The sequence below is a fragment of the Melanotaenia boesemani genome, chromosome 11, assembly GCF_017639745.1.
Source record: "Melanotaenia boesemani isolate fMelBoe1 chromosome 11, fMelBoe1.pri, whole genome shotgun sequence".
Classification (NCBI taxonomy): Eukaryota; Metazoa; Chordata; class Actinopteri; order Atheriniformes; family Melanotaeniidae; genus Melanotaenia; species Melanotaenia boesemani.
This window is the reverse complement of record NC_055692.1, coordinates 2571870-2587445: the sequence shown is the minus strand read 5'-3', so window position 1 is coordinate 2587445 and position 15576 is coordinate 2571870. Positions and strand designations below refer to the sequence as shown.

At 41.6% G+C, this 15576-nt stretch overlaps 1 protein-coding gene across 1 annotated transcript in view; it reads left to right on the top strand.

Moving 5' to 3' along the window:
• The first annotated feature begins 6961 nt into the window (after window positions 1–6961).
• Window positions 6962–15576, top strand: part of LOC121648638 (GTPase IMAP family member 8-like) — a 43242-nt gene continuing 34627 nt past the window's right edge. Inside the window, exons 1-2 of the mRNA XM_041998877.1 lie at window positions 6962–6996; window positions 7684–7757. Coding sequence (XP_041854811.1) covers window positions 7742–7757 — 16 coding nt within the window. The 5' untranslated portion in view covers window positions 6962–6996; window positions 7684–7741. The remainder of the gene's footprint in view (window positions 6997–7683; window positions 7758–15576) is intronic.

Below are 15576 nucleotides of genomic sequence, written 5' to 3'. Positions count from 1 at the left end.
AAAACATATTCTTGACTCCTCTGTTTCAGTAAGTCATATTTTGTCTGTTTTAAGGACTTTAGTGAAGTTTTCCAACAAGGAAGAGCTGAACAAACAGTGAAACACTGCCATCAGGTGGTGATGTTGGTGTAGTGCAGGACAATTTTGCATCATTTAAATCAGCTTTGAGTCACTCACCTGTGGTCTCACCTCTCCACCATCACCACCATCTCCTCTTGAAAGTTGGTCTGTACTCATTAGGAAACTCTCAATGGTCAGCAAAGCTTAGTTCATTCCCTCAAGATCTTTATTCCAAGAACTGTAGAGGAATGACCTGTAGCTTCGTCTCCTGCAGTCGGTCCTGTTCCTCTCTGGACTGCAGCATCTACAAGTCTCAGCAACTTCAGCTTGGTTTCACAGCTTGGTTTACACGGCCTGGCAGAGTGGAGGTGTCAGGAAAGCTGTGGGAGGAAGAGTTATTACTTCTGCAGAGGCGGAGCTCATGTTCGTCTGTTAGCAACATAGCTAACAAAGTTAGAGATTCTTATTAAATTTTAAGGAAATATCAGAAATGGAATAAGGTACAACCAATTATATTTTCAGAGTGATCCGGATCACCGCCTAGATCCAGGAATTTTTTAATTTTTTAAGGATTCTTTACTATTGGGAGATAATGTTTCCATTGGAACTTCTAACATGTCAGGTAACGCCCAGAAACACCGACAAAACAATTATTTACAAGATGACATCATGGTAGATTTTATAATCCAACATCATGACCCGGATCGTGTTGAATTTCTGCATCTGGTAATCTGGTGATATTGGGGGTGCTGGGTGGACTGTTGGGTCTTTTGGGGTTTTTCTCAGTGCCCCTCTGGCTTGATGGAGGTCTCCAGTTATTATAGTGTCAGATTGCCCCCTAGTGGTCAAACTGATGTACATCAATGCAGATATTTAGCTTACTGTAATTATAAAAAAAATAAAGAAGATAAATGAAAGAGGCAAAGAGAAAAACTTCTCTGTCCTTTCAAATATGTCAAATAAAAATCTACTGGGGGTTAAGAAACAACAAATAAACTTTATTTAAACCAGAGAAGGGAGGCAAATCAGCACAAGATGGTATAAACTAGTAAAAACAGGAAAACCAAAAGAAAGTCAGTCTGGAAACAAACTGGGGAAAGCAGTAAGTTAACAACAGGCTGGATGGACAGACAGACAGAAGACTGAAATTGTTCTCCATGAAAGAGGCAGGAAGAAGGATCTGTACAAGAATTTAAACATTAAAGAGAAAAAGAAGAAAACTAAAAGAAAACCATGAAAACATCTGATGGAAACTTTAGAGGAAAGATCATGTGATGTGTGTGGTGATTAAACCCCAGAAGTCTGACATGTTTCTCATCCTGAGGCCTGTTTCTCCAGCCTGAGAAAAGGGATTAAGCTGGATTTCCTGGTTATTCTGACTAAATTTATCCTTGATTCGGTTTCACAAAAGCAGACCCACATCCGTTACCATGGAGATTTATCCTGTGCAGCTAGCTGCTCCAGACCAGGCTAACAGCCAGGCTTAGTTTACCTCTCCCAGTCCACAGTAACTCCATCAGAAATGACTTCTGTTCAGTTTTAAGTTAGTTATTTAACTTAACTGCGGTTATTATCATCATCATCATCAATCATTACAGTCACCATCACAGCAAATTACATAAATGATTAATGAACATTTTGATGTTCGATATGTAGACATGTTTGGTCTGGATTCCTGATATCAGCTGATCAACATGCAGGTTGCTTTCAAGATCCAGCAAATTTCTATTTATTTAATTTATTTTGCTCCTAGTTCAAAATAAAGACTTTTAAATTTTTTTTTTTTTTTTTTTTTCTAACCCCGTCCTGTCCAGCATCCTAACATACAGAACGGTGGTCTGTGTGCCATATTTTGCTTGACAGATTTGCTCTACCAAGGGAGACATGTTATATACATGGCTGCCCTTGATATTTTTATTATTTTTATTGTAATTTTATTTTCTTTAGTCTTATATGTCAGTGCCGAACCTGACAGGGAGATAGAGGAAGAGAGAGAGAGAAAAAAAGGGAGAAAAGGACAGGATTAAAATGTGGAAATAACAGTTGTCTATGCTGCCCAGAACATATCACAAAAAAACAACAACATAAACTACCACAGTACTACATGATACCGAAAGAAAGATAGAATGATGATGATATAAAAAATTACAATAGTCATCAAACGTACCTGCAGATGAACGTACCAACACACAAACATCAGCTACATCTAGTGAGAAGCGGATGGAGAGACGAGCACGTTTGTGAGCATGCACGTGTTAATATGCATGTGTGGCCATGCAACAGGGAGGAAATGTGTACCCGCAAGGGGGCCGCGATCACGCCGCACCCCGAAGCATCAGCGGGGGACGGGGGGAGCCCGAGGCCCCAAAGGCCAAGCAGATCCACAGAGTACCAAGCCCGGGACAGCCAAAGCAGACAGAGCAGTGGCCCACCCGGACCAGAGCAGAGGGGTCCCCAGACCGGAACCCCCGGCGCGATGGGGCAGGGGCACCGGGCAGCCCAGGGCGATAGCGAGCAGGCCCAGCGGGCGCCGGGCGCTGCGGCGCGGGCCGCACGGAGGGCAGGCGCCCCACAGGCCCAAGGGCCACCCTTTCCCCCCAGCAAAGCCCCACCCAGGAACCCGACGGGGCCCGACCGCCCCAGGCAAAACCACCGTGGGCCACGCCAACCCAACACCAAGGCTAGGCACCCCAGGGACAAGAACATGTCCGCAGGCCTGGTGGGCCCCAGACCCGTCCCTCTCCACATACACACACCCACACAACCACATACATTCTCCCTGGGGTCTCACCAGCCCCCCGATGCGGCACCGAGGGCAGCCCCCAGGGCAGATGGCGCCCAGCAGCACCCCACACAGGACTCCAGGCAGGCACCGAACCTCCACCCCCTGCAGCCCCGAGTGCATCCCGGGACACGAGGGCGTAGGAAGACCCCGGCCCCCCTGCCCCCCAGCCTGAGTTGTGTGTGCATGAGTATGGGCTATTTATAATGCAATTAAAAACTGGAAGGAGCCATGAGATGGTGATGGGTCCCACTGCTGCCAGGCAGCAGGACCCCCTCAGGACTCCCTCAGTGTGTGTGAGTGTGTGTTATGTGTGTAGTGCAGTACTGTTAAATGTGGTAGTGTCTAACATGTAAATAAAATCGGGGGGAGAGAGGTCACAAAGGGAGGGGATGGAGGAAGGGCCACCTCGGTGGCTCCTGTCCACCCACCCACAGCCCATGTGCCCATCCCCCCGAGGCCCTAAATGCATATTGATGTCTAGGCTGTGATTAAAATCTAGTGGGGCGGGCAGTCGCAGGGGTCAACCGGGGGATCCCGCAATGGGGACCCCTAAGCCAAACCCACCGCCTCCACCTGCCCCACAGTGCCCTATGTGTAGTGTGTATGATGTGGGGTGGCGGAGGAAAAGAGGGGCTAGGGGAGGGGCACAACTGGGAGAGAGATCCCCGTCCCAGGCAGCCAACTCCTCAGCTGGCCGCTGTAGGCGCACCCGCCTCCCCAAGACCACCCGAGGAAAGAGGGGCAAAGGCCCGGCCCCGCCAAGAGCCCAACGCATGAGCGCCCCGGACGCCCACCCACCCCCGGCAGCCCACGCCACCACACCAGGGGACCAGAGAGCCCCAGGTTGCACACAGGTATCCTGGTTGGGTCCAAGGCACAGCGTCCCCATCCTCCTCGAAGGAGCCCCCGGCGGGAGGGGAGAGAGCGAGAAGGAGAGCAGACTCCATCCCCACTGCCCACCAGGACTCCCGCCGCCCCCCTTCCCCCTACCCCTTCCTTAGACCCAACGGACACATTGTAATCCCAAGGGTACCTGCCCGGCATCGGATCAGCCCGACCCCGATGGCATGACCAGGGCGACCAAGCCCCCCCGAGGCCCAGGAAGGGCCCACCGAGCTGGAGGGAGGCAGCCCCCAGACCCCGGGGCACCCCCCCGCCCGGCCCCCACCACAGCAACCCGGCCGCCCAGCCCCAGGCCAGCCCCCCAACCGCCCCGGACCCCCAGTCGCCCCCCGGCCCGTCCCCAGTGAGCACCAGCCCCCAGGCCCCCAAGGCCCCAGATCCAGTCAGCCACACCGTCCCCTACCCAATGGCCCGCCCGACCACCGACCCAGAGAAACGGCCAGGGCCGATGGACCCCCAAGGCCCCCCAGCCAGCCCCACCCCTGACCCCCACAGAACGACTAGACCCCAGCACCCCTTCCCACTACGTGATGTGACTAATCAGCGGGGTCCAGGAAGACTGAGAGTTAACTGATTGGTGTTTAATGGATGCCGATACAGACTCTAGACTGATGTGATCCAACAGGAGATTTCTGTACTGGTTAATATTTAGATTGTTTTTAGACTTCCAGTTCACTAGAATAGTTTTCTTTGCGATACATAAGGCCGTGAGGACCATATGTGCTTTGTTAGTGTCTATATTAATGTCACTTAGGTCACCCAGTAAACAAAGTTTTGGACATGCAGGAATGTTACATCTAACCCATGTTGATAAATCCTCACAAACCTTATTCCAGAACTTCTGGACAGGTGCACAAAGCCATAAAGCATGTAAGTAATCATCTGCTGTGTTACCTGTGCACTGTGTGCAGATATCTGAGGGATTAAGACCCATCTTGAACATCCTTTGTCCTGTATAATGCGTTCTATGGAGGACTTTGTATTGTATGAGTTGTAAATTTGGGCTGTCTGTCATATTAAAGGCATTAAGACATATTTGTAACCAAAATGGTTGACTAGGATTGATGGATGAATCTATCTCCCATTTTGAAGTAGGTAGGGAATTTGAGTCATCTATTTTTAACATTAATCTGTATATTTTTGAAAGTAATTTGGGGGTACAGAGGTCCATAAAATCTGCTACTATTGGAGAAAGTTCCAGATCTGTTCGGTGAAGGGGGAATTTTGTGTGTATTACGGTTTTGAGCTGTTGATATTCTAAGAATCTGTTGCTGTTAATCCCATATTGTGATGACAGTGTATTAAAAGATAAAATGTTTCTGTTATGGATAATATGTTCAAAGTATTTAATTCCTTTGTTAATCCATTGGTTAAAGTTTAGCATATTTTTGTTTAGTAGAATATCAGGATTGTTCCAGATGGGTGTGAGTTTACATGGTATTATTGAGGAGTTGGTTTTATTGAGAAATTCCCACCAGGCTGTCAGAGAAGTGCTGATGTTGACACTTTGGAAATTTCTGATCTTCCTTTTTTCATCTTAAGTATAAAAAAGCAAAAGTGCTTTAAAAGTGTCACAAAATGTTTGTTCTATGTCTATCCACAGGTCATCTAGTGGACTAGGTTTGAGCCATTTTAGGACATATTGCAACCTATTAGCTAGGTAGTAATGTTGAAAGTTAGGCAGGTCTAATCCTCCTCTATCTTTCGGCTTCTGTAAAGTTTTTAAACTGATCCGGGACAAAGACATTTAAATTTAATACCGTCCAGTCCGCTCAGGTTTCAGCTACACAAGTTAGACAGTTTGTTAAACTTAAACTACATCATAAAGTGAAATTACAAATACTTTATTAATCCAAAGAGTTTAAATTACAAGGTTATTTTAAAGAAAGCAAAATTTCATGTTTTTTTAAGTCATAAACGTGCCCTCAGCAGGTTAACTTCACCTGGTTTGGTTTAAGTTTCTCCATCTCAGCCTGGTTTGGTTTACGTTTCTCCATCTCAGCCTGGTTTGGTTTACGTTTCTCCATCTCAGCCTGGTTTGGTTTAAGTTCCTCCATCTCAGCCTGGTTCGGTTTAAGTTTCTCCATCTCAGCCTGGTTTGGTTTAAGTTCCTCCATCTCAGCCTGGTTTGGTTTAAGTTCCTCCATCTCAGCCTGGTTTGGTTTAAGTTTCTCCATCTCAGCCTGGTTTGGTTTACGTTTCTCCATCTCAGCCTGGTTTGGTTTAAGTTCCTCCATCTCAGCCTGGTTTGGTTTACGTTTCTCCATCTCAGCCTGGTTCGGTTTAAGTTCCTCCATCTCAGCCTGGTTCGGTTTAAGTTTCTCCATCTCAGCCTGGTTCGGTTTAAGTTCCTCCATCTCAGCCTGGTTCGGTTTACGTTTCTCCATCTCAGCCTGGTTCGGTTTAAGTTCCTCCATCTCAGCCTGGTTCGGTTTAAGTTTCTCCATCTCAGCCTGGCTCGGTTTAAGTTCCTCCATCTCAGCCTGGTTTGGTTTAAGTTCCTCCATCTCAGCCTGGTTCGGTTTAAGTTTCTCCATCTCAGCCTGGTTTGGTTTAAGTTTCTCCATCTCAGCCTGGTTCGGTTTAAGTTTCTCCATCTCAGCCTGGTTCGGTTTAAGTTTCTCCATCTCAGCCTGGTTCGGTTTAAGTTTCTCCATCTCAGCCTGGTTCGGTTTAAGTTTCTCCATCTCAGCCTGGTTCGGTTTAAGTTCCTCCATCTCAGCCTGGTTCGGTTTAAGTTTCTCCATCTCAGCCTGGTTCGGTTTAAGTTTCTCCATCTCAGCCTGGTTCGGTTTAAGTTTCTCCATCTCAGCCTGGTTCGGTTTAAGCTCCTCCATCTCAGCCTGGTTCGGTTTAAGCTCCTCCATCTCAGCCTGGTTCGGTTTAAGTTTCTCCATCTCAGCCTGGTTCGGTTTAAGTTTCTCCATCTCAGCCTGGTTCGGTGTGTTTGGAACCAATAAAACCAGAATGCTGTTACAAAGCTGGCCAAGCCCTGCTACCTTCTCTTATCCTGAATAAAACACTTTTTATTGTGATTTTTATACAAACTTCTGTAAAACTGATTATTAAATTCTGTTTGATACATTTTCACTGCGTTTTTATTTTAGTTTTTTTTATTTAATTCTCGAATGTTGTTGAAACGACAGTATCGATAACGTTTATGTACGTGTTACGCGCGTGCGCGCACACGTGAGTATTTTTCTTTCACTTTCATTTAGCAGCTGCTTCGTGATGCTTCACGTTAAACGGTGAGTGATTAAAATGACCTAAAAGCAGATTTTATTATAGATAAATAGTTTCTCTCTGTGAGGATGAAGATTAAACACGATCATTAAAACGAGCGGAGCTTTAAAACAGCCTGAACATTATTGATCGTTTATCGGTAGAAATAACAGTAGAAATAACGGTAGAAATAACGGTAGAAATAATGGATCACCGTCAGATCAGGAAGCTCAGATTCTACAGAAATTATTTCTAAACAGCTGAAAACTACTTCCAGACATTTTGCAGGCTCCACATCAACAGATATAAGTACGAACAGGTTTATAACATCTACTCTGGAGAAATTAATAAGGAAATGAAAGGTTTTCAACTGTAGCTTAAATATATAAAATAGCCGGAATAAAAACACATTTCTGCATTTTAATTATTTAATATTAAGTCCAGGTGGTGTGTGTGTATTTTATTTTCATCCATGTGACGATCTGATATTTATCAGCTCTTGTTAAGATTTAAGCAGCAGAATTTCCGCCGTTTCAGAAGAAGTGAAATAGTTTGAAGCAGAAAGTGGAACAAACTTACATAACAAATAAATCACATATTAAACTGCTTAACAACAGTTTAAATGAGGCTATAAGACCAACCATGCCGGCAGGGTAAAAACTTTTACTCTTAAATTTTACTAAAACTCAGTTATAACTACTTTTTTCTGTCAGGTTGGTGAAACCAGTGTTTTTGTTCTCCTGCTGAGTTCTGGTGTGACAGAGTAACATCATGGCTGCAGCACCTGGTGAGTCACACTGACACGATTACAGACACTTTTGCTTCTGCTAAACATAAAATATAATAAAGAACAAATATCTGGCACAACACTGCCAATGAACCCTTAATCCAATGTTGATGCATTATTGTATGTGTGTTTTATATATATATATGTATATATATATATATATATACACACACACACACACACACATATATATATATATGTGTGTGTGTGTGTGTTGGCAACAATTAAAATTTTTAATTGCATTGTTACATGGAAAATGTCTTTTCCTCTAACAGCAGGCCTACTAAAGAAACTTCAGTACATTCTGGTTTACAAACACTAAGAAAGTCTGTCTGTCCTCTTTTTGCTAAAGTTTTATGTTTTCCTTAATTTTAAAACCTAAGAATAGAAATAAAATTGTGATTCCTCAATCATGACAACAAATGTCCTCTAGTAGATATTTATCATCAATGATAAGTCGTCTTTTTTCTAAAGATCTGGTAACATCTGCGTCTCTAAAGTAGTTTTATTTAGCTGCTGAGGGAAAAATGTCTCTTTGGATTGGAAAGGCTGCAGACCCCTGCACTAAACACATAAACAGGTTTAGCAGCAGTTTTCTCTTTAAACACCAACAGTTAAAATATTTCTTCATATATAAAATCAAATATTTATGAGAAAGAAGGACGAAATGTTCAGGATTTACTAACTAAAAGGTAAAAAGTCAGCAGGATGAATTTAAAGCTGTGAAGCTGCTTCCTTCTAAACACAGAAGGAACAATATGTGATGAATATCAGCATCAGGTGAACAGACAGAAAGCAGGATGAGAATCTCACAGCTTCTAGATCAGGGTTTCTCTAACTTATGTTTCAAAGATTCATATCTACTCTCTGTTAAAGGCCAGAGCGAAAATACATTTATTGATTAAACGTTTTTACTGTATTTATTTTATGTATAGGCATCATATAAAATATGACAAAATTAATAACAAAAATGTTATAAACATACAAATAAATAAATATTTAATATAAATAAATTCACCAGATTCAAGAGAAAATCAGAGTGACAGATAAGAAAGGAAAACTTGTCAATATAAACATGTTTTAACTTCTTAACTTCGAGTGACGTGAAGTCAGGAACAGTTCAGATGCATCCATCCTGGGAGACATGTATGGGGCTATTATTGTAGCAAAATTATCTACAAATCCGTGTTGAAAGTCACAAATGCATACAGAGAGTCGTGTATCCGTATCTTAATTTGTGTGTGCACAGTTGGATTCGCAAATGTGTAAATAAATCCACAAATGTGTGATGAGATTTCTGTGTCTGTACAAGAATCTGCAAATGTGTAAAACAACTTGTGTGTAACCCGGTTTGCAAATGTGTAAAAAAATTCCACAAATCTGTATTTAAAGTTGCAAATGTGTAGACCAATCTGTAAATGCGTGCTAAGATCTGCACATGTGCAGACCGATCTGTATCCACAGAGAGACATGAATGCCTGGAGTATTTCAGCTACAAGACCCAGAAATACAGACAAATCGCTGGTTACGAGTCAAGCAGCTTCTGGATTGGCTCTCTCTACACACGTGGATTTTGCTACACTTGTTCCGTGAGAAATCCACAAATGCGTGTCAGGATTCGTATCCGTAACGCTTGGGTTTGCGTGCCCTGACCGCTGGCTCACAGGCTGCCTCACTCCGGCTGCCGTTGGTTCGCTTGCTCTGCTGCTGGCGGTAATATAATTACTGCGGTCAAGCCAGCCGCCTTTCGTTTTTGCGTAGTCAAGCCAGCCGCTCCTACATTTTCAGTGCGCACCTACCGTCAGTTTACGGTAAATGCAAGCGTACTGCTGCAAGGAAATTATTTCCGGTTCACAAAATAAAAGCACGAATTTAAATGTGTATTATCAAGTGATGTTTTAAGAAACTGATTCACGTTAACTGTAAACTATCGGGGTATACTGCTAACATTTACACTAAATAAATACCTTAGAATGTATGGAGTTGAAAACAGTTTTATCTATCTATCTATCTATCTATCTATCTATCTATCTATCTATCTATCTATCTATCTATCTATCTATCTATCTGTCTGTCTGTCTGTCTGTCTGTCTGTCTGTGCTAATAAACATATACTGAGGCCTTAAAGCAAATACTAAGTGATGTATGTTGACCATCCTTGATAGCACTATCATTCTGGACTGCTTTGGGGTCAATAGGTCACATGACCTCAAAGCTATTGAGCCGAAAATGCTCCCATTTGTTATGTAAATTTGATCAAAAACCAATAGAATAATGAAATGAAATACAATATATACAGTGGTCACACAGTAAAAGGACTTCAGATATCTCAAATTCAAACCTTTTTAAAACAAAAACAATTCTTCAACATGTGTAACTTAAGCATTGTGGGGAAAAAAATTATGATAATGATATCTAACATTAAAATGACCTCAAAAACAACATCAATAAATACACAATGATAATAAATAAAAATAATACTAGTAATAATAACAATTTGAATTAGGAAATGACCATAAAATAGTTAATATATACATTTAACTATTTACACATGTCACTCTCAAAATGTCTATCAAAATATATATTTGGAAGTAAAGTAGATCTAAAACCAATAGAACAATAAAATTAAATAAAATAAATAGAATGGTCAAATGGTATATGAACTTTTCAAATAGTTTTAAAAGAAAAATAATTCTTCAACATGTGTAACCTCATCACTATAAGAACAACAATAGTACCAATAAAATTGAAAATAACAACAATAATAATAATAACAAATAAACAAAGACAATAATATTTAAATGACCAAAAATGGTAAACATATATATATTTACTGTAACTATTTACACATCAATATCGAACTATCTTAAAGGCACTTTTCAAATAGTTTTAAAACAAAAACATTTCCTTAACATGTGTAACCTAATTACAACAACAAAAAACAAAACCTGTTCCTCCTCTCTTGCTCCTCTCATTACCAACATCATTCATTCCTCTTTACTTTCCGGAATCGTCCCTCCTGCACTTAAAACGGCTACAGTTACACCTATCCTGAAAAAACCCGGTTTGGACCCCACCAATTTTAATAACTTACGCCCTATGTCCAATTTACCTTTCATTTCCAAAATTCTTGAAAGGTCTGTTGCCTCTCAGCTTCATAACCACCTCATCACAAACAATATTTACGAGCAGTTTCAGTACAGTTTTCGTCCCCTCCACAGCACTGAAACGGCACTCCTCAAAATCTCCAATGACCTTATAGCTTCAGATTCTGGTTTACTGTCCATTCTCATCCTTCTTGACCTCACAGCAGCATTTGACACTTTCTCACCGCACTCTTCTTGACAGACTGTCATCTATCGGTATCTCCGGCACCCCTCTCACCTGGTTAACTTCTTACCTCTCTGGCCGCACACAGTTTGTTCAACTTAAATCACACAAATCCAACCCTTACCCTGTCTCTGCTGGTGTGCCCCAGGGCTCGGTCCTGGGGCCCCTACTATTCATCATCTACATTCTTCCACTTGGCTTCATTTTTCGTCGACATAATATTCATTTTCATTGCTACAAGGACAACACCCAGCTTTACCTCTCTACCAAACCATCTTCCTCACTTCCACCAACCTCCCTTACCCACTGTCTCCAAGAAATTCATTCTTGGTTTTCTTCCAATTTCCTAGAACTCAAGAGTTCTAAAACAGAAGTCCTAATGATAGGCACGCCCCATATTCTCTACAAATCTAATAGTTTCTCCATTTCCATCAACAATTCAACCATCCTTCCCTCCCCTCAAGTAAAGAGTCTGGGTGTTGTCCTTGACAGCACACTCTCTTTTCAGTCCCACATTAATAATATCACTCGGTCAGCATATTTTCATCTGCGAAATATTTCCCGTCTCCGTCCGTCTCTTACCCCCCATACCACTGCCATTCTCGTCCATAGCCTTGTCACCTGACGAATTGATTACTGTAAATCACTTCTCTTTGGTCTCCCCAACAAAGCCCTCCAAAGACTGCAGCTCCTTTAAAACTCTGCAGCTCGAATCATCACCCGGACACCCTCCACTCATCATATCACCCCCATCCTGCAACAACTTCACTGGATTCCCATAAAAAAAAGAATTAATTTCAAAATACTCCTTATCACTTTCAAAGCACTTCACAATCAGGCTCCACCATACATATCTGAGCTTCTACACATTTCCATTCCTGTCCGCTCACTCCGCTCCTCCACCTCTCTTCAACTTTCTGTTCCCCCTGCCCGCCTTGTCACTAAGGGGAGTAGAGCATTCAGCCGCTCTGCTCCCCGTCTTTGGAACTCCCTCCCCCCTGATCTTCGTGCCATAGACTCTCTCCCTCTCTTTAAATCTAAACTGAAAACACACTTGTTCAGACAGTCCTATGCCATCTAGTTTTTCACTCACCATTACACTGTTGTCGTCTGTTTTGCTTGTTAGTGCTTTGCTTGTTAGTTTTTTGTATACTTCTCTCTCCTATGTTTTTAAATGTTTTCATTCTCCTGTAAAGTGTACTTGGGTTTTTTGAAAGGAGTTTTTAAATAAAATGTATTATATATATATATATATATATATATATATATATATATATGTATATACACACACATATATATTTCATGTTATTTCAAAAGTTATTACAATAACTCCCAGGTCATGTGACCTATTGACCCCAAAGTAGTCTAGAATGATAGTGCTATCAAGGATGGTCAACATACACCACTTAGTATTTGCTTTAAGGCCTCAGTATATGTTTATTAGCACAGACAGACAGACAGACAGACAGATAGATAGATAGATAGATAGATAGATAGATAGATAGATAGATAGATAGATAGATAGATAGATAGATAGATAGATAGATAAAACTGTTTTCAACTCCATACATTCTAAGGTATTTATTTAGTGTAAATGTTAGCAGTATACCCCGATAGTTTACAGTTAACGTGAATCAGTTTCTTAAAACATCACTTGATAATACACATTTAAATTCGTGCTTTTATTTTGTGAACCGGAAATAATTTCCTTGCAGCAGTACGCTTGCATTTACCGTAAACTGACGGTAGGTGCGCACTGAAAATGTAGGAGCGGCTGGCTTGACTACGCGAAAACGAAAGGCGGCTGGCTTGACCGCAGTAATTATATTACCGCCAGCAGCAGAGCAAGCGAACCAACGGCAGCCGGAGTGAGGCAGCCTGTGAGCCAGCGGTCAGGGCACGCAAACCCAAGCGTTACGGATACGAATCCTGACACGCATTTGTGGATTTCTCACGGAACAAGTGTAGCAAAATCCACGTGTGTAGAGAGAGCCAATCCAGAAGCTGCTTGACTCGTAACCAGCGATTTGTCTGTATTTCTGGGTCTTGTAGCTGAAATACTCCAGGCATTCATGTCTCTCTGTGGATACAGATCGGTCTGCACATGTGCAGATCTTAGCACGCATTTACAGATTGGTCTACACATTTGCAACTTTAAATACAGATTTGTGGAATTTTTTTACACATTTGCAAACCGGGTTACACACAAGTTGTTTTACACATTTGCAGATTCTTGTACAGACACAGAAATCTCATCACACATTTGTGGATTTATTTACACATTTGCGAATCCAACTGTGCACACACAAATTAAGATACGGATACACGACTCTCTGTATGCATTTGTGACTTTCAACACGGATTTGTAGATAATATTGCTACAATAATAGCCCCATAGACATGGTTCTGGTTTCTTACTAGTGGAGTTGTTACAAATTCCCGCCCCACTCTGCTTCTGATTGGCTCTGACATCACAAACCCCTGTGTGCTGATAGGCTACTGCTTCCTGTCATTTATAGCAGCCTCTGCTCATGTCCTCGTGCCCATAGACATACAAAGGCTAGATGTCTCATCGCCGCTGTTGGCCAATAAAGCCAAACGGCCGCAGCTGGAGGATCTTACCACAGAGAACTTGTTCTCTCATAACATTGTTTTAATGGTACATGAACTTTAGAAATAACCATAACTTGCTCAATTTTGCAGCAATTTTCAAAAGGTTTGGTTCATTATAAATGCCAGAGATGTAGCTATGACAATGTATACTTATAACTACAGATTCTTAAGCAGATCTTTAACTTTCATATAATAAACTGAATAAATTAATGAATGGATGGATGGATGGATGGATGGATGGATGGATGGATGGATGGATGGATGGATGAATGAATGAATGGCTGGATGGATGGATGCATGGATGGATGGATGGATGGATGGATGAATGAATGGATGGGTTGATGGATGGATGGATGGATGGATGGATGGATGGATGAATAGCCTTTATTGGGATTGTACCAGTCAATACAGCGAGATTGAGTGTGCTTCTCTTTTTTTTGTGTGTATATATATATATATATATATATATATATATATATATATATATATATATATACACATAAAAAAATAAAATACACAGTCTATAAGATAAAAGTAAAAATATAAAGGAAGACGGTCGGTGGGTAATATTATTACACTGAGGTTTTATTGCACAGATTAAAAAAAACAAAGTGACCGAAGTGTGCAGAGAAAGTTTGTTGTCTGGGTTTATTTTTTGTTCAGTGCTACGACAGCTCTTGGATAGAAGCTGTCGTGTAGTCTGTTTGTCCTTGCTTTCAGTGACCTATAGCAGGTCAGGTCGAAAAGGTGGTGGCCAGGATGGGAAGTGTCTAACAGCGCGATTTGTAAATGTCCATGTGCGTACAGCGTGGTGACACCACCGGTGATTGTGGGTGGCACTGTGGGTGTGTTATCTACATTAATGGGTACGCTCACCTGTCTTCGGTATGGGGCCTAGAAGGTGAGCCTTGGGGGGAAATTTTCTATTAACCGTCATCGTTACTATCATCGTCACTGTCATTGTATATTAAATAACATCATCTAAATGCACTGTTTTTATATAACCACATCCTGAAGCTCATCAAATAAAGTAAGTGCTTGTGAGATGGATATAAAACAATAAAGCATCATGACATGTGCACTGTTTTAGCCTGTCGCGTTTTGGATATAAATCAAGTCTTAGCCTGTCGCGGTGTTTGGGATAAAGTTGATGCGCCGCAATAATTGTTAATAGAAAATTATTTGTTAATCGTTACTTATCTGTCAACGGAGTTTATTTAGTTATTTTGTTAACAGAAGATATTACTTGTTGAAAGTGCAGATGTAATCGTATTATCGGTACAACTCTGGGTGTTTGAGTTTGTTTTAAGGTTGTAAGCGAAAGACGTGAATGCGCATTAAGTCTCGTGAAGCCCGTTCATTCACAATTTGCTGCTACTCTTTTCGTTCGCTGTCGCAGTCGTTTCAGTTTTACTTTGTGTATTCTACACAGTGTGTTTGGTAAATATTTATGGTTGTTTGTAAATAAAGGTGGATTTTTTTCCCCTGTTAGGCTGAGCGGTACTTTGGAATAAGGTGATTTTACTGGTTTGTTTATTTTGGGATTATTTTGTGAGTGTTTCTGTTCGTGTGTAAAGCGGCTGAAGCGTCCCGCTTGGGAGTGTCGCCGTAGTTCTGGTTCTAAGACGGTCAGTCTGGTTCGAGGCTATCGGTATTTGGGTACATAAATACCCACCGCTAGTACGCACAGAGGACTAGGACTGAGTTTAGTAGTCCTGGAGAAGAGGTAGAGGGGAATTAAATAAAAATAACGCACTGTATGTGTGGAAACATAAGTTATAAATAAATACATAAAGGCTGTGTATAGTTGAAAATTAGCTAATGTTTTTGTGATTACTGGATATTTTGTGAATAAAAAATGGAGTTAAATGAAACA